General features: G+C 47.6%; 1 protein-coding gene and 1 long non-coding RNA gene across 14 annotated transcripts in view; one reads left to right on the forward strand and one right to left on the reverse strand.

Annotated features, from left to right (window-relative positions):
- The first annotated feature begins 10,009 nt into the window (after positions 1-10,009).
- Positions 10,010-16,497, forward strand: LOC125909377 (uncharacterized). Its single transcript, XR_007453671.1, has 2 exons — positions 10,010-10,150; positions 11,695-16,497. It is a non-coding gene; the product is annotated as an uncharacterized LOC125909377 (long non-coding RNA).
- SIPA1L1 (signal induced proliferation associated 1 like 1) overlaps positions 10,363-17,964 on the reverse strand; it is a 361,673-nt gene continuing 354,071 nt past the window's right edge. For 12 of the 13 annotated variants that reach the window (XM_049612534.1, XM_049612526.1, XM_049612530.1 and 9 more), the window contains 4 exons: positions 15,178-15,324; positions 13,738-13,852; positions 11,392-11,476; positions 10,363-10,756 (listed from right to left, as the gene is read on the reverse strand). In XM_049612534.1, the coding sequence (XP_049468491.1) occupies positions 10,613-10,756; positions 11,392-11,476; positions 13,738-13,852; positions 15,178-15,324 (491 nt within the window). In that variant the 3' untranslated portion in view covers positions 10,363-10,612. The remainder of the gene's footprint in view (positions 10,757-11,391; positions 11,477-13,737; positions 13,853-15,177; positions 15,325-17,964) is intronic. The other variant, XM_049612538.1, reaches the window with a different exon arrangement.

Below are 17,964 nucleotides of genomic sequence, written 5' to 3' on the forward strand. Positions count from 1 at the left end.
AGTTTATGCGCTGTTCTAAATCCTTTGCTGTCACTTCCACAGCCTTCGCAGCATCTTCACCGGGAGTAGTTTCCATACCAAGAAACCCCTTTCTTTGCTCATCCGCTCGAGCTTTATCCTGAGATCATAGCAATTCAGTCCCGTCTTCAGGCTCCACTGCTATTTCTACCACCTCCGCAGTGACTTCCTCGACCGAGGTCTCAAACCCCTCCAAGTCATCCAGGAGAGTTGGAATCCACTTCCAACATCCGGTTAACGTTGATATTTTGACCTCTTCCTATGAATCATGAATGTTCTTTTTTTTTTTTTATTCCAGTGTAGTTAACATACAGTTAATTAGTTTCAAGCGTACGATATAGCCATTCACCAATTGTATATGTTACTCATGGTGATTAGTGCTCATCATGATTAGTGTACTCTTAATCCCCTTATTTCACTCATCCCTCCCACCTCCCTCCCCTCAGGTAACTACCACTTTGTTCTCTATATTTAAGAGTCTTTTTGTCTTTTTCTTTCTTTGTGCATTTGTTTTGTTTGTTAAATTCCACATATGAGTGAGATCATATTCACTGAGCATTATACCCTCTAGACCCATATGTGTTGCAAATGGCAAGATTTCATTCCCTTTTTTTTTATGACTAATATTCCATTGTATGGAATCAATGGATCTTATCCATTCATCTATGAATGGACACTCGAGTTGTGTCAGTATCTTGCCTATTGTAAATAATGCTGCAGGTAAACATGGGAGTGCATACATCTTTTTGAATTAGTGTTTTTGTTTTCTTTGGGTAAATACCCAGTAGTGAAATTACTGGATCCTATGGCATTTCTATTTTTAATTTTTTGAGGAACCTCCATCCTGTTTTCCACAGGAATCGTGAAATGTCCCTAATGCCATATGGAATGGTAAATCCTTTCCAGAAGTTTTTCAATTTGCTTTGCCCAGATCCATCAGACGAGTTACTATCTATGGAATCACTATATCCTTATGAGATGTATTTCTTTAATAATAAGCCTTGAAAGTCAAAATTACTCCTTGATCCGTGGGCCACAGAACAGATGTTGTGTTAGCAGACCTGAAAGCAACATTATCTCGTTCTAAATCTCCATCAGAGCCTCCTGGGTGGTCAGGTGTATTATTAATGAATGGGCAGCAATATTTTGAAAGGATTCTTTCTTTTCTGAGTACCGTCTCGACAGTGGGCTTAAAATACTCAGTGAACCATGTTGTCGACAGATGTGTGTCGTTAAGGCTTTCCTGTTTCATCCCTAGAGCACGGGCAGGGTAAATGTAGCATCGTTCCGAATGGCCCTGGGATTTTCAGAATGGTCAGTGCGCTCTGGCTTCGACGGAAAGTCACCAGCTGTCTTAGCCCCTACGAAGAGAATCGGCCTGGCCTTCGAAGCTTTGTAACCAGGCACTGACTTCTCTCTAGCTATGAAAGCCCTGGATGGCTGCTTCTTCCAATAGAAGGCTGTTTCATCCACACTGCAAATCTGTTGGTCAGCGGAGCCACCTTCCTGAATCATCTTCGCTGGATCTTGGGGAGAACTTGTTGCAGCTTCTGCATCGGCACTTGCCGCCTCGCCTTGTGGTTTGGTGTTATGGCGGCAGTTTCTCTCCTTAAACCTCATGAACTGACTTCTGCTGGCTTCGGACTTTTCTGAAACTTCTTCACCTCTCTCGGCCTTCACAGAATTGATGGGTCAGGGCCTTGCTCTGGATTAGGCTTTGGCTTAAGGGGATGTTGTGGCTGGTTTGATCTTCTGCGCAGACCATTCAAACATTCTCCACATCGGCAAGAAGGCTGTGTCCCTTTCTAACTGTGTGTTCCCGGGAGCAGCACTTTTCATTTCCTTCACGAACGTTTTCCTTGAGTTCACGACTTGGCTAACCGTTTGGTGCGGGAGGCCTGGCTTTTGGCCCGTCTCAGCTTTCCACACTCCTTCCTCGCTAAGTTTAACCGTTCCTAGCTTTTGATTTAAAACTATTTAAAACCTGCGTCTCTTCCTTTTACTTGCAAACTTAGAGGCCGTTGCAGGGTTGTGAATTGGCCTAGTTTCAGTATTTCTGTGTCTCAGGGAACATGGAAGCCTGAGAGAGGGAGAGGGAGAGAGATGGGGGACCGGCTGGTCAACGGAGCAGTCAGAACACACACAACGTTTGCTAAGTTCGCCATCTTCTAGAGGCACAGTTTATGGCACCAAAAAGCAACTACCATAGTGACATCAATGATTACTGACCACAGATCAGCGTCATAAGTATAATAATAATGAAACCGTTTGAAATATTGTGAGAATTACCAAAATGTGATGGAGAGACACGAAATGAGCAAATGCTACTGGAAAAATGGGCTGATAGACATGCTCAGTGCAGGGTTGCCGCCGACCTTTAGTTTGTAAAAAAAACAAAAAACAAAAAACGATATCTGCAGAGTGCAATAAACAATAAAATGAGGTGTGCCTGTATAACAAAGTGGTAGTTGTGTTAAGTAAGTATGAAGTAGCCTAGATAGCCATTGAGAACCAGAATGCTGGATAGAGGAGGACGTCCTGACTGGCAACACTGCCCCCGCCCATCCAGGGTGCACGGGTCAGGACGCGTTCGGGCTTTTGCCCGGGTTTACACTGGGAGCCGGGCTGGTTCTGTTTCTCTCAGTCCGTTGCTTTAGCAAACGGACTGCGAGGACCTCGGGCACAGTTTTCCGATCGATGGCCTTTGAGGTATAAACCAGAAGTCTCTTTGTCTTTTGATGGCTGTAAACAGGGACCAATCTATGGCTCCTGTCTGCTCATTGATAAGGATACAGAACCGGAAACAGGATTATCACAGCAACATCAGCAATGAGATCTGATTAGACCAGAGTGTAAAACTAATATTGTTGTCGCTTAACCCTAAGGAGAGATGAGCATTCTGTACAACATTTAGACGTTGGTTTTGAAACAGATTTTAACTGACTTCCATGAAGCAAATGCCTCTTGGTTCAAAAAGGAGACCCTTGGTGTAGAGTCGGGTAAAGGGTAACTGAAAGGGTAACTCTACCCTTCTCTCCTGAGAATCCTGCCTGGCCAGCTGGGCTCAGCTGGCCATTCTCCCCTGGTGAGAAGCAGCAAAGTACCAGGCATCTCAAACCTGTGACACCTTGCCTTAACTTGCTGCTCCCTGCTGGCTCAGAAGAGCTGGCCAGGGACTATTGAAAGCTTAGGGTGGAAAAAAAAAGGGGGGGCTGGGGGGAGAAAGCTTAGGGTGGAGTTTCTCAAAGAAGCTGATTCAGGAATCATCCATGTGTAACCACTTGGTATGCTTATTAAAATGAAGATTCTGGGGCGCCTGGGTGGTTCAGTCAGTTGAGCGTCTGACTTCGGCTCCGGTCATGATCTTGCGGTTCGTGAGTTTGGGCCCCGCATGGGGCTCTGTGCTGACAGCTCAGAACCTGGAGCCTGCTTTGGATTCGGTCTCCCTCTCTCTGCCCCCACCCCCAACTTGCGCTTTGTGTCTCTCTCTCTCTCTCTCTCTCTCTCTCTCTCTCAAAAATAAACATTAAAAAAACACTTTTTTAAAATGAAGATTTCACGGCTCCACCCCAGACCTATGAATACCAAACTCTCAGCCCATAGCCACAGAATAGGAATCCAACAACTTCTCCAGGTGGTGCTGATGTCTAGGAACCATTGACTCAGGCTTCTCAAAGATTCTTTTACTTCTAGCTTTGGCCCAGGATTGGACAGAGATGTCTTCTAGAGTTGAAATTTGCAGGGAGAACATCTATTTTGTATGAGAGATGTTGAAGTACTTCTGAGTCCCCTCTCTGTTAAGGGCCCCCCAAAGAGGTAGTTTCCTCTAATCCTCTGGCCTTTAGATACACTTTTACTTGTCTTCGATGGCCCCCAGTCCCACCCCATTTACGACCTGGTGACCATGATGCTCACTGGCTAGGTCCCTTCAGCAAGGATCTATGCGACCAAGCATAGGCCCCAGAGGAGTCCTCTGGGCCAGGACTGAGAAAATACAGATTAAATGAATACTGGCTCTGGAATCCGAAGTGTGGATCTGAATCTCGGTTCTACCACTCACCAGCTATTCTAGTGTAATAAATGATTTGACCTCTCTAGGCCTCAGTCTTGTTTGGTGGAATAGGGACAATCCTAGCCCTACCTCACAGGGCCGCTGTGAGTACTCAATGGGCTAATGCACACGGAACATTTGTGTCCTTAATTCATGTTACGTGTGATTATATTATTGTGGGAAAGGGGCTGGAGTCCATGACGCAGGAGGAAAAGTTGAGAGAGTAGGGAGTTTTTGTCCCAAGGGAATAAATAACATTGAGAACACTTGATGTTTTCCAAAATACTGGTGGTTACTACCGGGGGAGAGAAATTCATGTTTGTGTAATTTGAAATGGTGGGGACTGGGAGTAGTTACAAAAATTAAAGGGAAATGGATTTTCCCTAAATAACTGGAGTGACTGAAAAGGGACACAGGTACAGTGTGTTGCCCCAGGAAGTAGTGAGTTCCCCCTCACTGGATGTGCTCACGCTCAGGTGGCTGGACAACGAAAAGGAGATTCAACCCCGTCAGGGCTGGGAGGCAGAACTGCCTATCTTGAGAGGATGGTCTCCTTCCATCCCGAGTCTGTGGCTCATGACTCCAAGTTTATTTAAAGAAAGCAAGAGTCCACTAGAAAAGCTGAAGGGATGGCATCTTCACAAAGTGGTTCCTACTCTCCTAATTCTTGGCTTCCAGCCCAGGAAGCCACCCAGTCACCATTGATCCGCTATCTCAGAGACAAAATCTGTTTCCTACAACAGGCATCCACTGGTTCCATTTTGCCTCTAGAACTACAGACATCAAGGCTGGTTGGTGGTTTCTCCTTCATACAATGACATGTCAGATACTTAAAAATGGTGGTCAGTAACTCCGTACCCCCTACCCCTCCTACCCTGCACCAGATCTTTTCTTTTTGGAGGTAGAATTGTCTATCCCCAGTGCCTGTAAATGACGTCCTCGCTTCTACTCCAGCTGGAATCTTTAGTATTAAGCTAGACTGCATTTACAGAGCATGTTGTAATAGGCATAGCCACATTGATTTGAAAGGTACCTATGTTGGGCGAGTTTATCTTTGTACCAACTAAAACCAAAGTCTGCTGAGCATATTCATTGTTTTCAGATTGCAGAACAACATTTAAGCAGCCTACAAAAAGTAACTCTTTTCAAATACCCTTAAGCTCTTTAGAATAATTACTAGGTCAAGTTACAACTCTGTCCTACCTCCCCACTAAGATAGGTGACTGAAAGGCCACCTCCGGGCACCTGTGTTAGTCACTCCTAGTTTGCTATTGGAACTTGAATAGAACTCCTTTCTTAAGTGTCTTTTCTAAGAGTCTTTGCTCCCAGGAAGGTGAGGGTGGGGTGTGATAGGAGTGTGTGTGTATGATGGGGGCTGGGGCTGGTGAAGGATATGGCTCTCTTGGGTTTGGCAATAGGATCCAAAAGACTGCAACTTAAATGCCTATCTACCGGGCCAGTTACATAAATGTGGACAGCGAGCTGGGAGTGTGGAAGGCTGTAGGGGATGGAGGTGTCTGTTGACCTGGAGAGCCCACACCCTCCCAAACCATCTACACTTTTGCAAAGAAGCCTGGATTTTATCGGCGGATCCCCTTTTGTGATGCTTTTCTTACAGGCTGAATTACAGAAATGCATAGGAGAGGTGTGGTTGGGTGGCCTCATTAGAGATCTGGGGGTGTGCTAACAAATGTATAACCCAAAAAAACCGCGTAGGGAGACAGGCTCATTTAAAATAACACAGCGCTTTGGTTAAGGAAAAGGAATCATAGATGCATCCCCGGAACATATGACGAGATGCCTTGAGGAAAGCATTTGTCTAAAGGTGCAGAGTAAGGTACCCAAAGCTTTAGGTTCTTTTGTTTGGGAGATCATTCAGGTTGACAATGGGTCACAAGAGGTCCAAAGAGAAGGATGAAAGGAGCTGCATTTGTTTAAAGGCGGGGCTGTGCCTGGCAAAGGAGGGGTAAGGGAGCATAGCAAGATGTGCTCATTTAGAGTTCAGCAATGGAAGGAAATGTGAGCTCTGCACACTCACAGGACTGAAGGCAGGCTTGGCCAAAGGGGTGTTAGGGAGAAGGGAAGGGAAGGTGAAAGGGAAGGCGTAGAAGGGAAGGGAAGGTTAAAGCTCTCGGGGGCACATGAAGGCAAGACAGGAGGAAATGCTGCATTTGCAAGGCTGGAGGGCCCGGAGGGCAAGTCTGGCCAGGTGCGGAGGGAAACCCAGGGAGAGGCAGGACATCTGTGGGAAGGAGCACGATGAAGGGTCAGCGCAGGAGCCAGTACAAGCAAGGTTGCAATGATCATCTCTGGAAGGACTGCCAGGCTCTTCGAGTCTCCGAGCTACAGCTTATCTAAAGGGTATGGAGCCTAAGCAACCCTTCCCCCCCCCTTTCCGGGCAGAACTGGAGGAAATGGGCTGGTCTGCGGCGCGAGGATTTAGGTAAAGGTTTCTTAATAGGTGGGGCAGGTATGAGGGCAGTCGAAAACTCTCTTGAGAACTTTGAGGTTGGGTAGGTTCTTGGAGATCGGGGTAAGCAGGCGGGGCTGAATTTGGAAGTCAGCGAGCTGACTTTGGAAGCCAGCACTCCCAGCTGGAACCAAATCTCCCAGGTTTTGTATTCCCCTGTGGCCACACGCTGTGGGCCTGACCCAGTACCCTTCCCTGGCTCTCCCCTGCCTTGCTCTCCTAGGTAGCACTGCCATCCGAATCGCCAGTCGCCCCAAGGTGACCAAGTTCACTCCTTGCTGACCTGGTAACTAGTTTCATCGCCTTAATGGGCTTAAGGGCACTCCTGTACCATCCAGTTAACACAGGGATTTAAAAGTCAAATGGCAGAACGATTCATGCAACTTACTAAGTTTTGATTTAAAAAATGGTCTTTAAACTCTCTTTAGCTGTAGTTTAAGCCTGTTTCCCCTGCAAAGTGCTCTGTGGTTGGCTAACATGTCAAAAGAACACTCAGGTATATGGCATAAGAGCCTTACACTGTAGCATCTGTTTCTTTTAACTATTAATGGATACGGATGTCCACCTGTTACCCCTATTCTTTGAAAGGCCTGCTTTTAAATCATCACCCGGGAACTTGGAGAAAATACACCACTGAGTACCCACCCCAGACCTGCTAACTCACGGATCCTGGGGATGCTGCCCTGTGACCTGTGTTTTAACAAAAACCTCCAGGTGATTCTGATGGAAGCTCAAATTCGAGAATCGCCGTTCTAAGAGACACGGCAAAGGGTTGAAAGCACCTGATAGGAAACTGAGTGGGGGAAGCTCATCCTGGTTCTTCCATCCCACCCTGCTATTAACACCTCAGGATACTCTCCCAGAAAAACAACATCAGAGCCTTAACATACTGGAGATGGAAGACAGGTTGTGTCTTCAAATTTGCCGGTCAATGGCTTTATTTAACAGGTGGTTCCACTTAATCCTTCAAACTACATCACACGGTTACTATTTTGCCAGATGAGGAACCCAGACTCAGAGATGAGGTTAACTTACCTACAGACACAGCTGCGGTGTAGCGGATGGGACTCGCGTCCCAGTCGAAGTCAAATGTTTGTCAGCGTGTGACAATTCCTTACGGATAGGTCGTTAGTGGCGTAATTCACACAGAGAGAGGTATCCAACATGCCCGTGGGATCATTCTTTTAGAGTAGCAGAGTTCGTGGTGAACAGCGCCTAGGTCTTCACTGGTCATGGGTTTCTGGCCCAGGTATGCCATCTTGTACTTTTCACGTCAACTTTGGTCACGCTGGGGAAGTGGCACCACAAAGCTGCTGACAGGAATCTACGGCGAGACTACGGTTCCAGTTCTCAGTCTGCATTTAACTAGAGACAAATGGCTGAAGCGCACTGCGTCGATTTCCTTTGCCCTTGGACTATCGGTTGTATCCCCATCTGAGGAGTTAGTAATCCAACCCCACCCCATCTGTTGATCACAGGCAGCAGACAGGAAGCACACCAAATGGCCCCGCCAGTCAGCTCATGCACCAAGACCCTCCCTCAACGTGGGCTAATGGCACCTTCTCCCGGGGACTCTCAACCCACGTCCAAGGCCTTCCCATCAGGTAAGAATCATGGTCTAAACAGACCCTTTTAGCTTGCAAATCAGAGTGTCTGGGGGCATCCAGTCTTACCCTGTCTTGTAATTCTAGAAATCGTAGAATTGTTGAACCAAATAAAAGGAAGGAACTCTCTCAGTTCTCAATTAGCTGCACCACTGGAGAGGAACAGTGATGTGGTAGATTTTAAAAATTTGGTTCCATTTGGCTTTGGAATGCATTATGATTTTTTCAGCAGATTAACTTTCCTAATTATATTTTGTACAGCCTGATATTAACAGGCATTTGTATTCCCGGAGCACACAACATCTAACACAGATTTGGGTGGTGTGGTCGAGGCCGTCCAAACATGTGCTGGTCTCGGGGAAAGACAGTGTTGTCATGGAAAACCCACACGTGGATAACGAAGAAGGAACTAATTAGAAAGTGCTCTGCAAATATTAAATTATAAGCAGAGAAGCCAAATCAGGAATTCTCTAACGACATGTGAACAGAGAATAAAAAATGTTATTAACATTCTAAGAGGGGCAGAAACTTGGAAGAATCATCCTTTAGTGTTAACGGAGCCTGATGAAAACACTGGTTGTAAGGAGGGTCAACGGGTTACTGGGTGGTCTTTGAAATGCGAAAACCTCAAGCAATAATACCAAAGCGTTTTAAAAGAGCATTTAAAATGAATTTTATTGTTTGAATTTTACAAGTAGTCTTTAAAGGCTTCAAACAAGAACTCTGTTGCAAAACTCTAATAAATAGCTTGCCCCAAGTTCCCAAACAAATGAAAGACAAAATAAAAACTCAGGATAAGCAAGACTTCAGAATGCTTGGATGTTAGCAGTATTTCTCATTTACAAAGAGATTATCAGGCAATGTAACAATCTCCTTCATACAAGTCAAAGAGAGAAAGAGACAGACAATTGAGATCTTTACAAAGCACTCCAAAATCTTCCTATTTTCCGTGATGGAAATGTCACCAGGAAAAAAAAAAAAAATCCCTTGAAAAAAATCACAATCATGAATGAAACTGTAGCATAAAAGTCTGGTGGAGGGGGTGGGGGGAGAAGAGAGAAAACCCATCCCATTCCTGTCAGGGTTGGAGGAAGGAGCTGAGATCACTTGGGGCAGGGAGCTTCCACACAGAGGACACTACGTTGCAGAACTTTCCCTAGATCAGAGTTGCCACTGAAGGGACACGGGTGTCAGCTGAGTGACATTTTATGAAGGCAGGGAACAAGGCCACCGGGGGCTCCCTGGGTTCCTCAACACTGGTGGGCCCAGCGTGTCTGTCTGCAGGACTGGGAGCCTTGGCACAATGACCAGAGGCCCCAGAGTGGCTAGAGCGCTAGACAGGACAAAGAGCACATCAAGTCATTTCTGCAGCGGAATCCTTCGGCCACAAAGGGATTCAGCAAATGCTGTGCTTAAATCGCACACTGGGACATGCAGGTTTCAAAGCCCATTCTGTTATCACAGTCGTTGCTCCTAACAAGCAAGCAGGAAACATTTTAACATTCACTTTCCCTAGTTATAAACACTGGTGAAATCTGGCTTTGGAGAGGATTAATTAATATGGTCATTTTGAGGGCGCCAAAGAGCCCAATTTTGCCACATTTTCATCTTTAAACACCTCGAACAAAAACTGTACTTTTGACCAAAATGCAAACGAGTTTTTAGTCTGGAGGAACGTTTGGAGCCAGGAAGCCGTGGAGAGGCGCACTCCAACCTGGTGGGACTCGGTCACACCAGACAAACAGGGGTCCAGCTCCGAGAAGCACACACCTGGGCCCATCTGCCTGGGGAAAGGAAGCAGGGGAGGAGTTACGTCACAATGCGGGACAGGAAGGGGGCGTGGCCCGAGGCACGAGCCGAGCCGGGTCTCTGGTGCACCTGGCGGTAACCCTGACCTGCCCACAGCGGCTAAGATAGGGACAAGGGCACTAGCTCATGCACAGGCCATTCAAGGGAGGCAGGCGTTTTCTTAAAGCACCTTCCTCCCCGGACATTTTAGGAACAGAGGTAAGGAAATCCCCCTCCCTAAACAAACAACTTTTAAAAACTTTATTAGGAGCAATGACATTTGTCAGGATAAGGAGGGAAAGCTTGGGTTACCTGAAATAGAGCTAATGGAAATAGAGGCAGATGGGCCAGGACAGCCTAGGCCCACTTTGTTTTCTTTTTTTTAAATACATAACAGATAAAGATATTGTGCAAAAAAATAAAGACATTCACATTTTAGCAGTTAAACTTTTATTTTACTTTTTAAAATTTTTATTTACTTTTTCGTTTTTCTTTTCTACAAAAGGCAGATAATGATTGTTGATCTGCAATCGTGTTGTGCACTCCCCGAGAGGGGCCGGAGTAGGAGGCCGGGGAGGAGGGGTGGGGAGGCAGAGAATGCTTTCAGTGTCACGGCTAGGGACTGCCAAACCTCACTGGAGAGCACCCCCGTGCCCCCCGCTCCTGTCCCCTCAGCCTGCCCTAGCTCATGTCTATGGTGTTGAAGACCCATTCGGTGAACTTCTTGAGCTTGTCTGAGGCGTTCTGGGACTCCTCCTGCAGCCTCAGGTTGTCCTCCCGCAGGTGCTGGACCTCCGCCTGGAGGTGGGCTTTGTCTTCTTTTTCCTGGAAGGGAGGGGAGAGGAGAGGAGAGAAGGGCTGGGAGGGGTGGCCAGGGATCTGTCTGTACCCTTCACCCACTTCTGTTCTTTATCCTAAACATCTGCTAACAACGTGTGAACGTGGCCTGGTACTAGACTCGCTCAAACCGGGGGACAGGTCTTCTGGAGACTCCCCACGGTTGGTTTCGGAAAGCCAACACATTCATGGGTCCTTGAGCATCTTCAAGAAGGGCCGTCTTAACTTTTGGACTATTGTTTTGGTGGCTGTTGGCTTAACACAGTGAAAGCCACTCGAGCAACAACAAAACAATTCTTCCTGGTGTGAAAACCCGGATTAACAATGAAGACGTGTGGGTCTGGGCTACTGACCCCTGAGACGAGGAGTGGGGAGGCCGAGAGAGGGCTCGGTGAGGCTGGCGGGGGTTCGGGGGCTTTCACAATTGTTCTGCACGTGTGACAACGAAGGCCCTTCTTGCGCAGTGTGAGTCAATGGGAACCGGGCTCCAGGTGGCCCGTGGAACACGTGTCCCGAGGGAACAGGGACAGACGGTCCACGTGGTCAGTCCACGGACACTACTCAAGAAGGGCATTTGTTCAAGCACAATTTGCACGGACCAGGCACTCTGAGAATGTGTTTACCTTCTTCAAGTCTTCCCGGAGCATCTTCAGCATCCCTTCCAGCTGGTCCACTTTGGACGCCAGAGTGGGAGAGGAATCCTTACTGCTGGGGGCAAGAGACAAAAGACGGGTGTCAGGAGAAACCTCTGTGGCTGGGTTTGTTTGGCCCTTTTTTAGTGAGGCCGCTGTATTTTTTTTTTTTTTTTTATGTCAAATTAGTACGGTGACCCAATGTGCGTTTTCACTTTAAAAAGGAAAATGGTAATCTTAACAAGAGGTAACACAAGGGTGAATGCAGCCAATCAATAGCTTCCTTTGTTACAGACGCTGTCACTTCATGACAAGAGAATACAAGAATACGGGACAGAAAGTGAGAACGGTCTCTGGCAGCAGGAGAGGCACTTTCTGGCAGACACAGCCGTCAAGCAGTACGGTGCTCCCTGCTCCCTCCAGCGGCTTTGAGGAGAGGAGAGCCGCTCCTCTGGGTGCAGAGGGGCTGATGTCAGCTCTGCCTCGGGGCAACCAGGATAGCTAGGTCTCTGGTTCCCCGTAAAACGGTCTGTGGTTACTCATCCGGCTGCAGCTAAGGTATCGTGCTCTTGTCTTGAAAGCTTGTCTAACTAAATATCTTAAAATAGTTAAAAAATAAGACCACAGGTTTCAAAAGCTTGTCAGTCCAACCTTAATGTCTCCTTGGCTATTGTGATGAGTAAACAAGGCCTGCAATTTTCTTTCTCCCAATTTACCTAAGTGCTATAGCAATGCCAGGCCAGTGGGGCACCAAACTGGTGCTAGAGGATGAGACAGCCGGGCAAGGGCTGAAGACCCTTGTCAACTGCTCTTCGTCCAACTCCTATCTACCTGAATTCAAGCTGTGGAAAGTTCCCGTGAGTTCCAGCCAGATACGCCACCTCAGAGTCACACGACCAAGAATCTAGAGCCTTCCGCTGGGATTATACCCACTCTGCTACCACTTCGCAGAGATCAAAAGGGAAGGTACAGACAGACCCAAGTTTTGGAATCAAGAAAAGGCAGTCTCGAACTGTGTTGATGTCTTCGGCTAATTCTAGACCTAATTCTAGATCTACAAGCCCAAAAGGCAAAACTCACAGCGCAACAAATGAAACAATAAGAATCTGCAAACTTTTAAGATGGGGGACGACCAACTCAGACCCTTAGCAGCCTATCTTGACTTGCGAAGGTTTGCAAAGTGAATTCTGTGTCTGTGTACGCCTTGAGTTTTAAGAACACATTTAACTTCATTTACTTGTTCACTGAACAAAAAGAAAAGTGCCAACCATCACCCTCATCTTATGATTCCACAAAGATTTAAGAACTAGTTGGCTCAATAATCCTTAGGAAGATGGACTTGCTCACTCAGACTTCTCCCTGTTGGAGAAGGCCCCACCCTCGGTGGGTTTTTTCCTTAAAGTTCTCAACGGCCAAGCTAACTGCCGCTCTCCCACCAGAGACCCCTCCATGATAGGAGTGAACGCGGCCTCCATTATACTTCTGACCAACAACACATTCCTCCTCTTCTGTCTTCTGAAGGGCATTTCCTTGCTCCGAGGAGTCTTCAGGAACAGGTCCCACAGGCTGTCTGGATAACCTATCCCGACCTCACTTTTCCTATTGTCTGTTTCTGACCAAGTTTTAGAGATACCTGGATTCTTAAGTGCCCTCAAAAGGTTTTAAAGGGAGATTTCAAATTGATGAAATTATTCTGTGTCAAGGAGCGCCTAATGCGTGTACCATGGCAGCCCATGGGCTGCTTTAATATCCATAATATGACACCTATATATCTAACATCCTCACCGCTTGAAACAGAGGGAAAATAGAAGTCTGCCTCTACACAGTTAAAACCGAAGTCAAAATCCCAGCTCCTAACTCTTAAGAAAACCCTCAAGGCCTCAGTCATTGCTTGCCTTTCATTCTGTATCTGATCTCTCTTACCCACCCTGGTGACCCAGACCTAATGTAGCTCTGAAGCTGCCCCCTGGGACCTGCAAAGATAGCGCCATGTTCCCGAGCACGACCAACTGAGAGCAGAGGGACAGATTCCAAAACCAGGCTCAAGGCTACAAGGCAAGTGATCTTTCTTACCTTACCTGATAAGCCCCGAGGGCATACGTGTATCACAATGTCAAATAATGATGACTATTCATGATTCTAAGTCACCAAGAACAGTTTAATCGTGTTTACGGTACTTAGTTACAAAGCGTTCTAAAATGTGACGAGCCTGGCCCTGGGCTGCTGGGCTTTGAGCAGCCAATCCACGTGGCCTCCGTCTCCTCTTCCCCACACTTGCTGTCACTAGAGGAGGCGACACACGGTGCAGGGCGGTGGCCTCACCACTGGGTGACCGACCTGCTGTAAGACTTCATCTGGGCCAGCGCCTGCTCCTCCAGCTGGTCACTGTTGGACGCGGCACTCAAGGGGCGGTGGTTTTCATCAGCAGCAGCAAAGAAGGAGGCTCTCTGGACTGGAAGGGAGAGAAGAAGCCATTCAGGATGTTGGAGCCACATCCTGGGTCCTATCTCTCAAACGTCAACAGCTGGCCTACACCGAGGGTCACATCTGAACAGTGTGCGTGGAGGCCTCCGAAACCTAGCTCCTGACCCGTGTAGGAAAAAATTACTGATGAAGCAGTAAGAGGACAGTAGCGTTGTCAGTTCTCTTTGAAAAATACTTGTGAATCGATTTGTAGTCCTCCTTTCATTACTCATCACAGTAGCATTCTATGAAATGTTTCCCTGGAAATGGGCATTGTGCCAAATTTCCAGACCGAGGCTTTCCGCCGGGTGAGGATATAAAATGCACTTCTAGAAATGTTTTCCACAAGATAGCTGGCTATCTCCGTTGGCTTCAGCCAAAGTCCAACCGTACGTATTCCAAAATATACCAAACCAAAAACGAGCCAAGAAAACGAAATCAAAGTTTGAAAAACCTCTCGTTAAAAACTCAAAACTGCTTCCATCTTAGATAAAAGAGTGACCAACAAATCGAAAGTTAAAATCAAGGCAGTACTGGGGAAGTACCATCAGCTAACATGGGGACGGATGCCCTGTGGACTCCGCCATGGTGGCCGGACTTCTGAATTCTGTGGCCTAATCCATTTCTCCTGAAAACTCTAGCTTGACTGAATAGCTACATTCAATTCTTCAAGCAAGAGCAAGACAAGCCCCAAACCATTCATCTGCTATCACCGTTTTTTAAAGAGTATTTCCAGAGAGTTTACGTTGATGAACATAGAGTGAAGTCAGTCTATTCAAAACAGGTATTTGACAATTTTTGTCCACATACACAGCATTACATTTAGTCACGGGAAATGTGCTACCAGAGTCCGGAGAGGTGAACAAGGAGCACAAAGGGAGTGTCCCTGACATTTGTCGAGACTGGGGCCGGCCAAGTGGACCAAGCATCCTAACAGATCCAACCACGCACTTTGCAATGATGTCTTTATGATGCGGTAAAAGACTCTCTCGGACGTGTGATCTCTTCAGTCAAGTGACAGCTGGGATTCCCCCCACACCCTGCCCTCCCCACGCATGGGCAGGTGAGGCACAATGCTGTGAACTCCTCTGTGGAGGAGAGGGCAGGCTCCACCTGTTTAAATCACGCAACGTGTGCCCCTACCGAGTACCCGGTAACTGTGGGTTCAACTGTTTCTGGCTGTGCCGGTCAAGTCCATGTGCTGTCGGGGTGTTGGAGGAAACCGGGCGGACAGGGACGGACCGGAGCCTCGCACCGCCCAAACCCCAGCGTGGCCCTGCCGGTCCTGTGCTGTCCTGTTTGCAGCAGACTCACCCTCATAGGCCTTCGCAGCGTCCACCAGGTTGGACCAATCCAAATCCGCAGCAGCATCGGGCAGGGGCATCAGGCCAGGGTCGGGCATGGGTGGCCTTCGAGTCTCCTGGACGTCAGTGAGGGAGCTGTCCGAGGCTGAGAACTCTCCTACAGGAAGAGAGTAGAAGACAGATCAGATACTTCTCATGGCCACAGGAGAACCGCTCAGGGTCTTACCCAGTTCCTGTTACCACAGCAGATTTCTAACTCAGTTGTTGTCTGGAATCTGTTTCTAATCCAGCAGGCCACGAGGGGCTGTCCTAATGCTGATGTGAACTAGGAACTGGCTTCTTCCAGTCTTAACTCATTTTTCGATAACCTCCCTCCATCTCATTTCTAGTAGCGTGAGACACAGAAAAGTTAGTTTTGCACCCAGGCAACATGTCTGCTTTTGTGGGAAGCTGTCTGTCTACAGTGGGGCCCAGGGTGGCTCCAGTGTCTTGCTTTTTTTCAGTCAAGGATTCAGGCTAGGATGCTGAGGTGTGGTTTGACAGACAACTGGGGTTTGAAGCCAGACCAGGAAGCTTGTTGGTATCTGTTCCAGGGGATAGTAGGGTCGTTCTCACTGGACTGGGACCCGGACTCTGACCCACCTGCCTGTGGACCCCCTGCACCCCTGGGGCAGGAGAGACAGACTTCTCCCCAGACCCCGCTGGCCCTGTACCCTGGGGATGTGTCTGCAGGGTGGTGTGAGCACCGAATCAGATGATGTGAGGGTGCTCGATTATCCAGATGGGAGTTCCTACAAGAAGGGGATGTTAGGATTGGTGCTGGCCTTCTTCCCCTTCCCAAGGGCACAAGGAGCTACTCTTGGGACTGGTTTGGGATCACAGCAGTCCCACAGCCTGAGCTGCCTCTGAGGGGACCATTTTAAAAATACAGATAGGAAGCCATCATAAGGACAGACCTCTGCCTGGCCTGGGGCGGAGAGTGCGCCACCAGTAGGCTGCTAGTGCTCAAGTTCATAGGGCGGAGAACAGAGGGGGAGGGCTGCTGGGCTCATGACGTGTAAATGCTCTCAACAGGGCACAGTGTGACTGCAACACTAAAATCCATGCCAACGTGAGCTAAAAGCTCAGCTGAAATCACTAAGTGGCTCCAGAAATACCTGTTTACAAGGAGTTAAAAAGTTTCACCAATTATGATAGCCTGGTAAACCAGAGTATATTTAGTGCCTGTTTTCCCTTTCAAATTACATAAAGAACTGCTCTGAACTGCAGCTGCCAGTTATTAATGTGCTTAAAATTAGCAAAATTATGAGTAAATGGAAATCAACAAATACTGCCAGATATTAAACGCTTTGCTCTGTTTAAACCTGCTCCCACCAAGGGTAAGTGGGTGGAACAATTTTGCGTGTCACTCACAACCCCTCTGCCCTTTTCTCTCTGGTGCCCAAATTTCCATATGTGAAAAAGAAGTTGCTGCTTCCGCGTTGCCCAAACACATTTCAGTGACAGTCACTGAAACAAGGGCTGAGGGATCAGCCCAACAAGGCTTGCTCCATTTAGGACAGGGGGGCACATTGGGCTGCTGGCTGACTTTCAGGAAAGTGAGAAGGCATGGCTTCCTTGGCTGGACAATGACTGTGGGTGTGATTTTCAGGTCGCTTAGAATGTAAGCCTCTAGAAGACAGGGTCTCCTTTGAGACGACCCACACAGACACGCCTTCACAAAGGGTTTGTCACAGGAGCAACGGAATTCAGGGAAGAGGAACCCCAATGCGGAGGCACAAGGGGAGAAAAGGGTAGGGCCTATCTGGGCACCACCAGGAAGTTTTTTTTTTTTTTCCTTCTAGAGTCTAGATGGTAAAAAGTGGTCATTTTGTGTGTCAACTGGTTCATGGGAGGGTGACCTCGTGGAGAAAAGAGAAGCCAGATAGGGGAGAGGAAGCAGCTGGAATGATCCCTGAGTGATGTCTGCCATTGGCGAGAAGGGGACTGTAGAGGGGAGCAGGGAGAAAGCAAACGAGGCAAGCAGGAGGGTCAAAGAAAACACTGCTCCAAAGAAGTAGCAAAGAAAGGAAGAGAAAGGTGAGTACAAATGGAGGCAGAATGTGAAATAAGGGCAGACAGGCATAATAAACAAGCAGGACCAGAGGTTCTATAATAGGCATCTGCTGGGCTGGGTCACAGTGGGGAGGGTGGGTGCAGAACCCTGGAATATAGGTGGATAGAGAGAGGAGAAAGGAAAAGAACAAATTTAAACCCATAGTCCCAGAATATGGCCTTCAATAAAATTGGGATCTAGTTAGGTCACAGAGCAAACAAGGTATTTATGAACCAAAGGCAAGAACATGGAGGTGCCTGGCATCAATACTATGCCTTTCCCTAAGCTAGTACTTGCCTGCTCACCAAATGAATGAACTGACAATGACTGGTGGACACTACAGGCAATACCCTCACAATCAAGGAAAGATAGAACAATGGGAAGTCTGGGTTCATATGGTAGCTGGAGGGAGCCAGTGGATACAAGTCTCTAAAAAATAATTTAATGTTAGCCAAACCTGCCCAATCATAGTAAGCAGCTGGGAAGTTTGGTAAAAATATAATGCCCAAACTATACCTGTGTATTAAAATTGAACTTCAGCAGGTCTTGGGTAAGGTCTGGAAATCTTACCAAGCATGCCAGGAGGAGGTTTTTAGATGCATCTGGAGTCTCAGTTTTTATGGCTGCCGCCCAGGGGATGCCCCTTGCTCACCTGGCTCTGGTGGCTGCAAGGGTGGGGGATGGGGGGGGAGGGCTGTGTTC

Source organism: Panthera uncia (genome assembly GCF_023721935.1).
Source record: "Panthera uncia isolate 11264 chromosome B3 unlocalized genomic scaffold, Puncia_PCG_1.0 HiC_scaffold_1, whole genome shotgun sequence".
Classification (NCBI taxonomy): domain Eukaryota; kingdom Metazoa; phylum Chordata; class Mammalia; order Carnivora; family Felidae; genus Panthera; species Panthera uncia.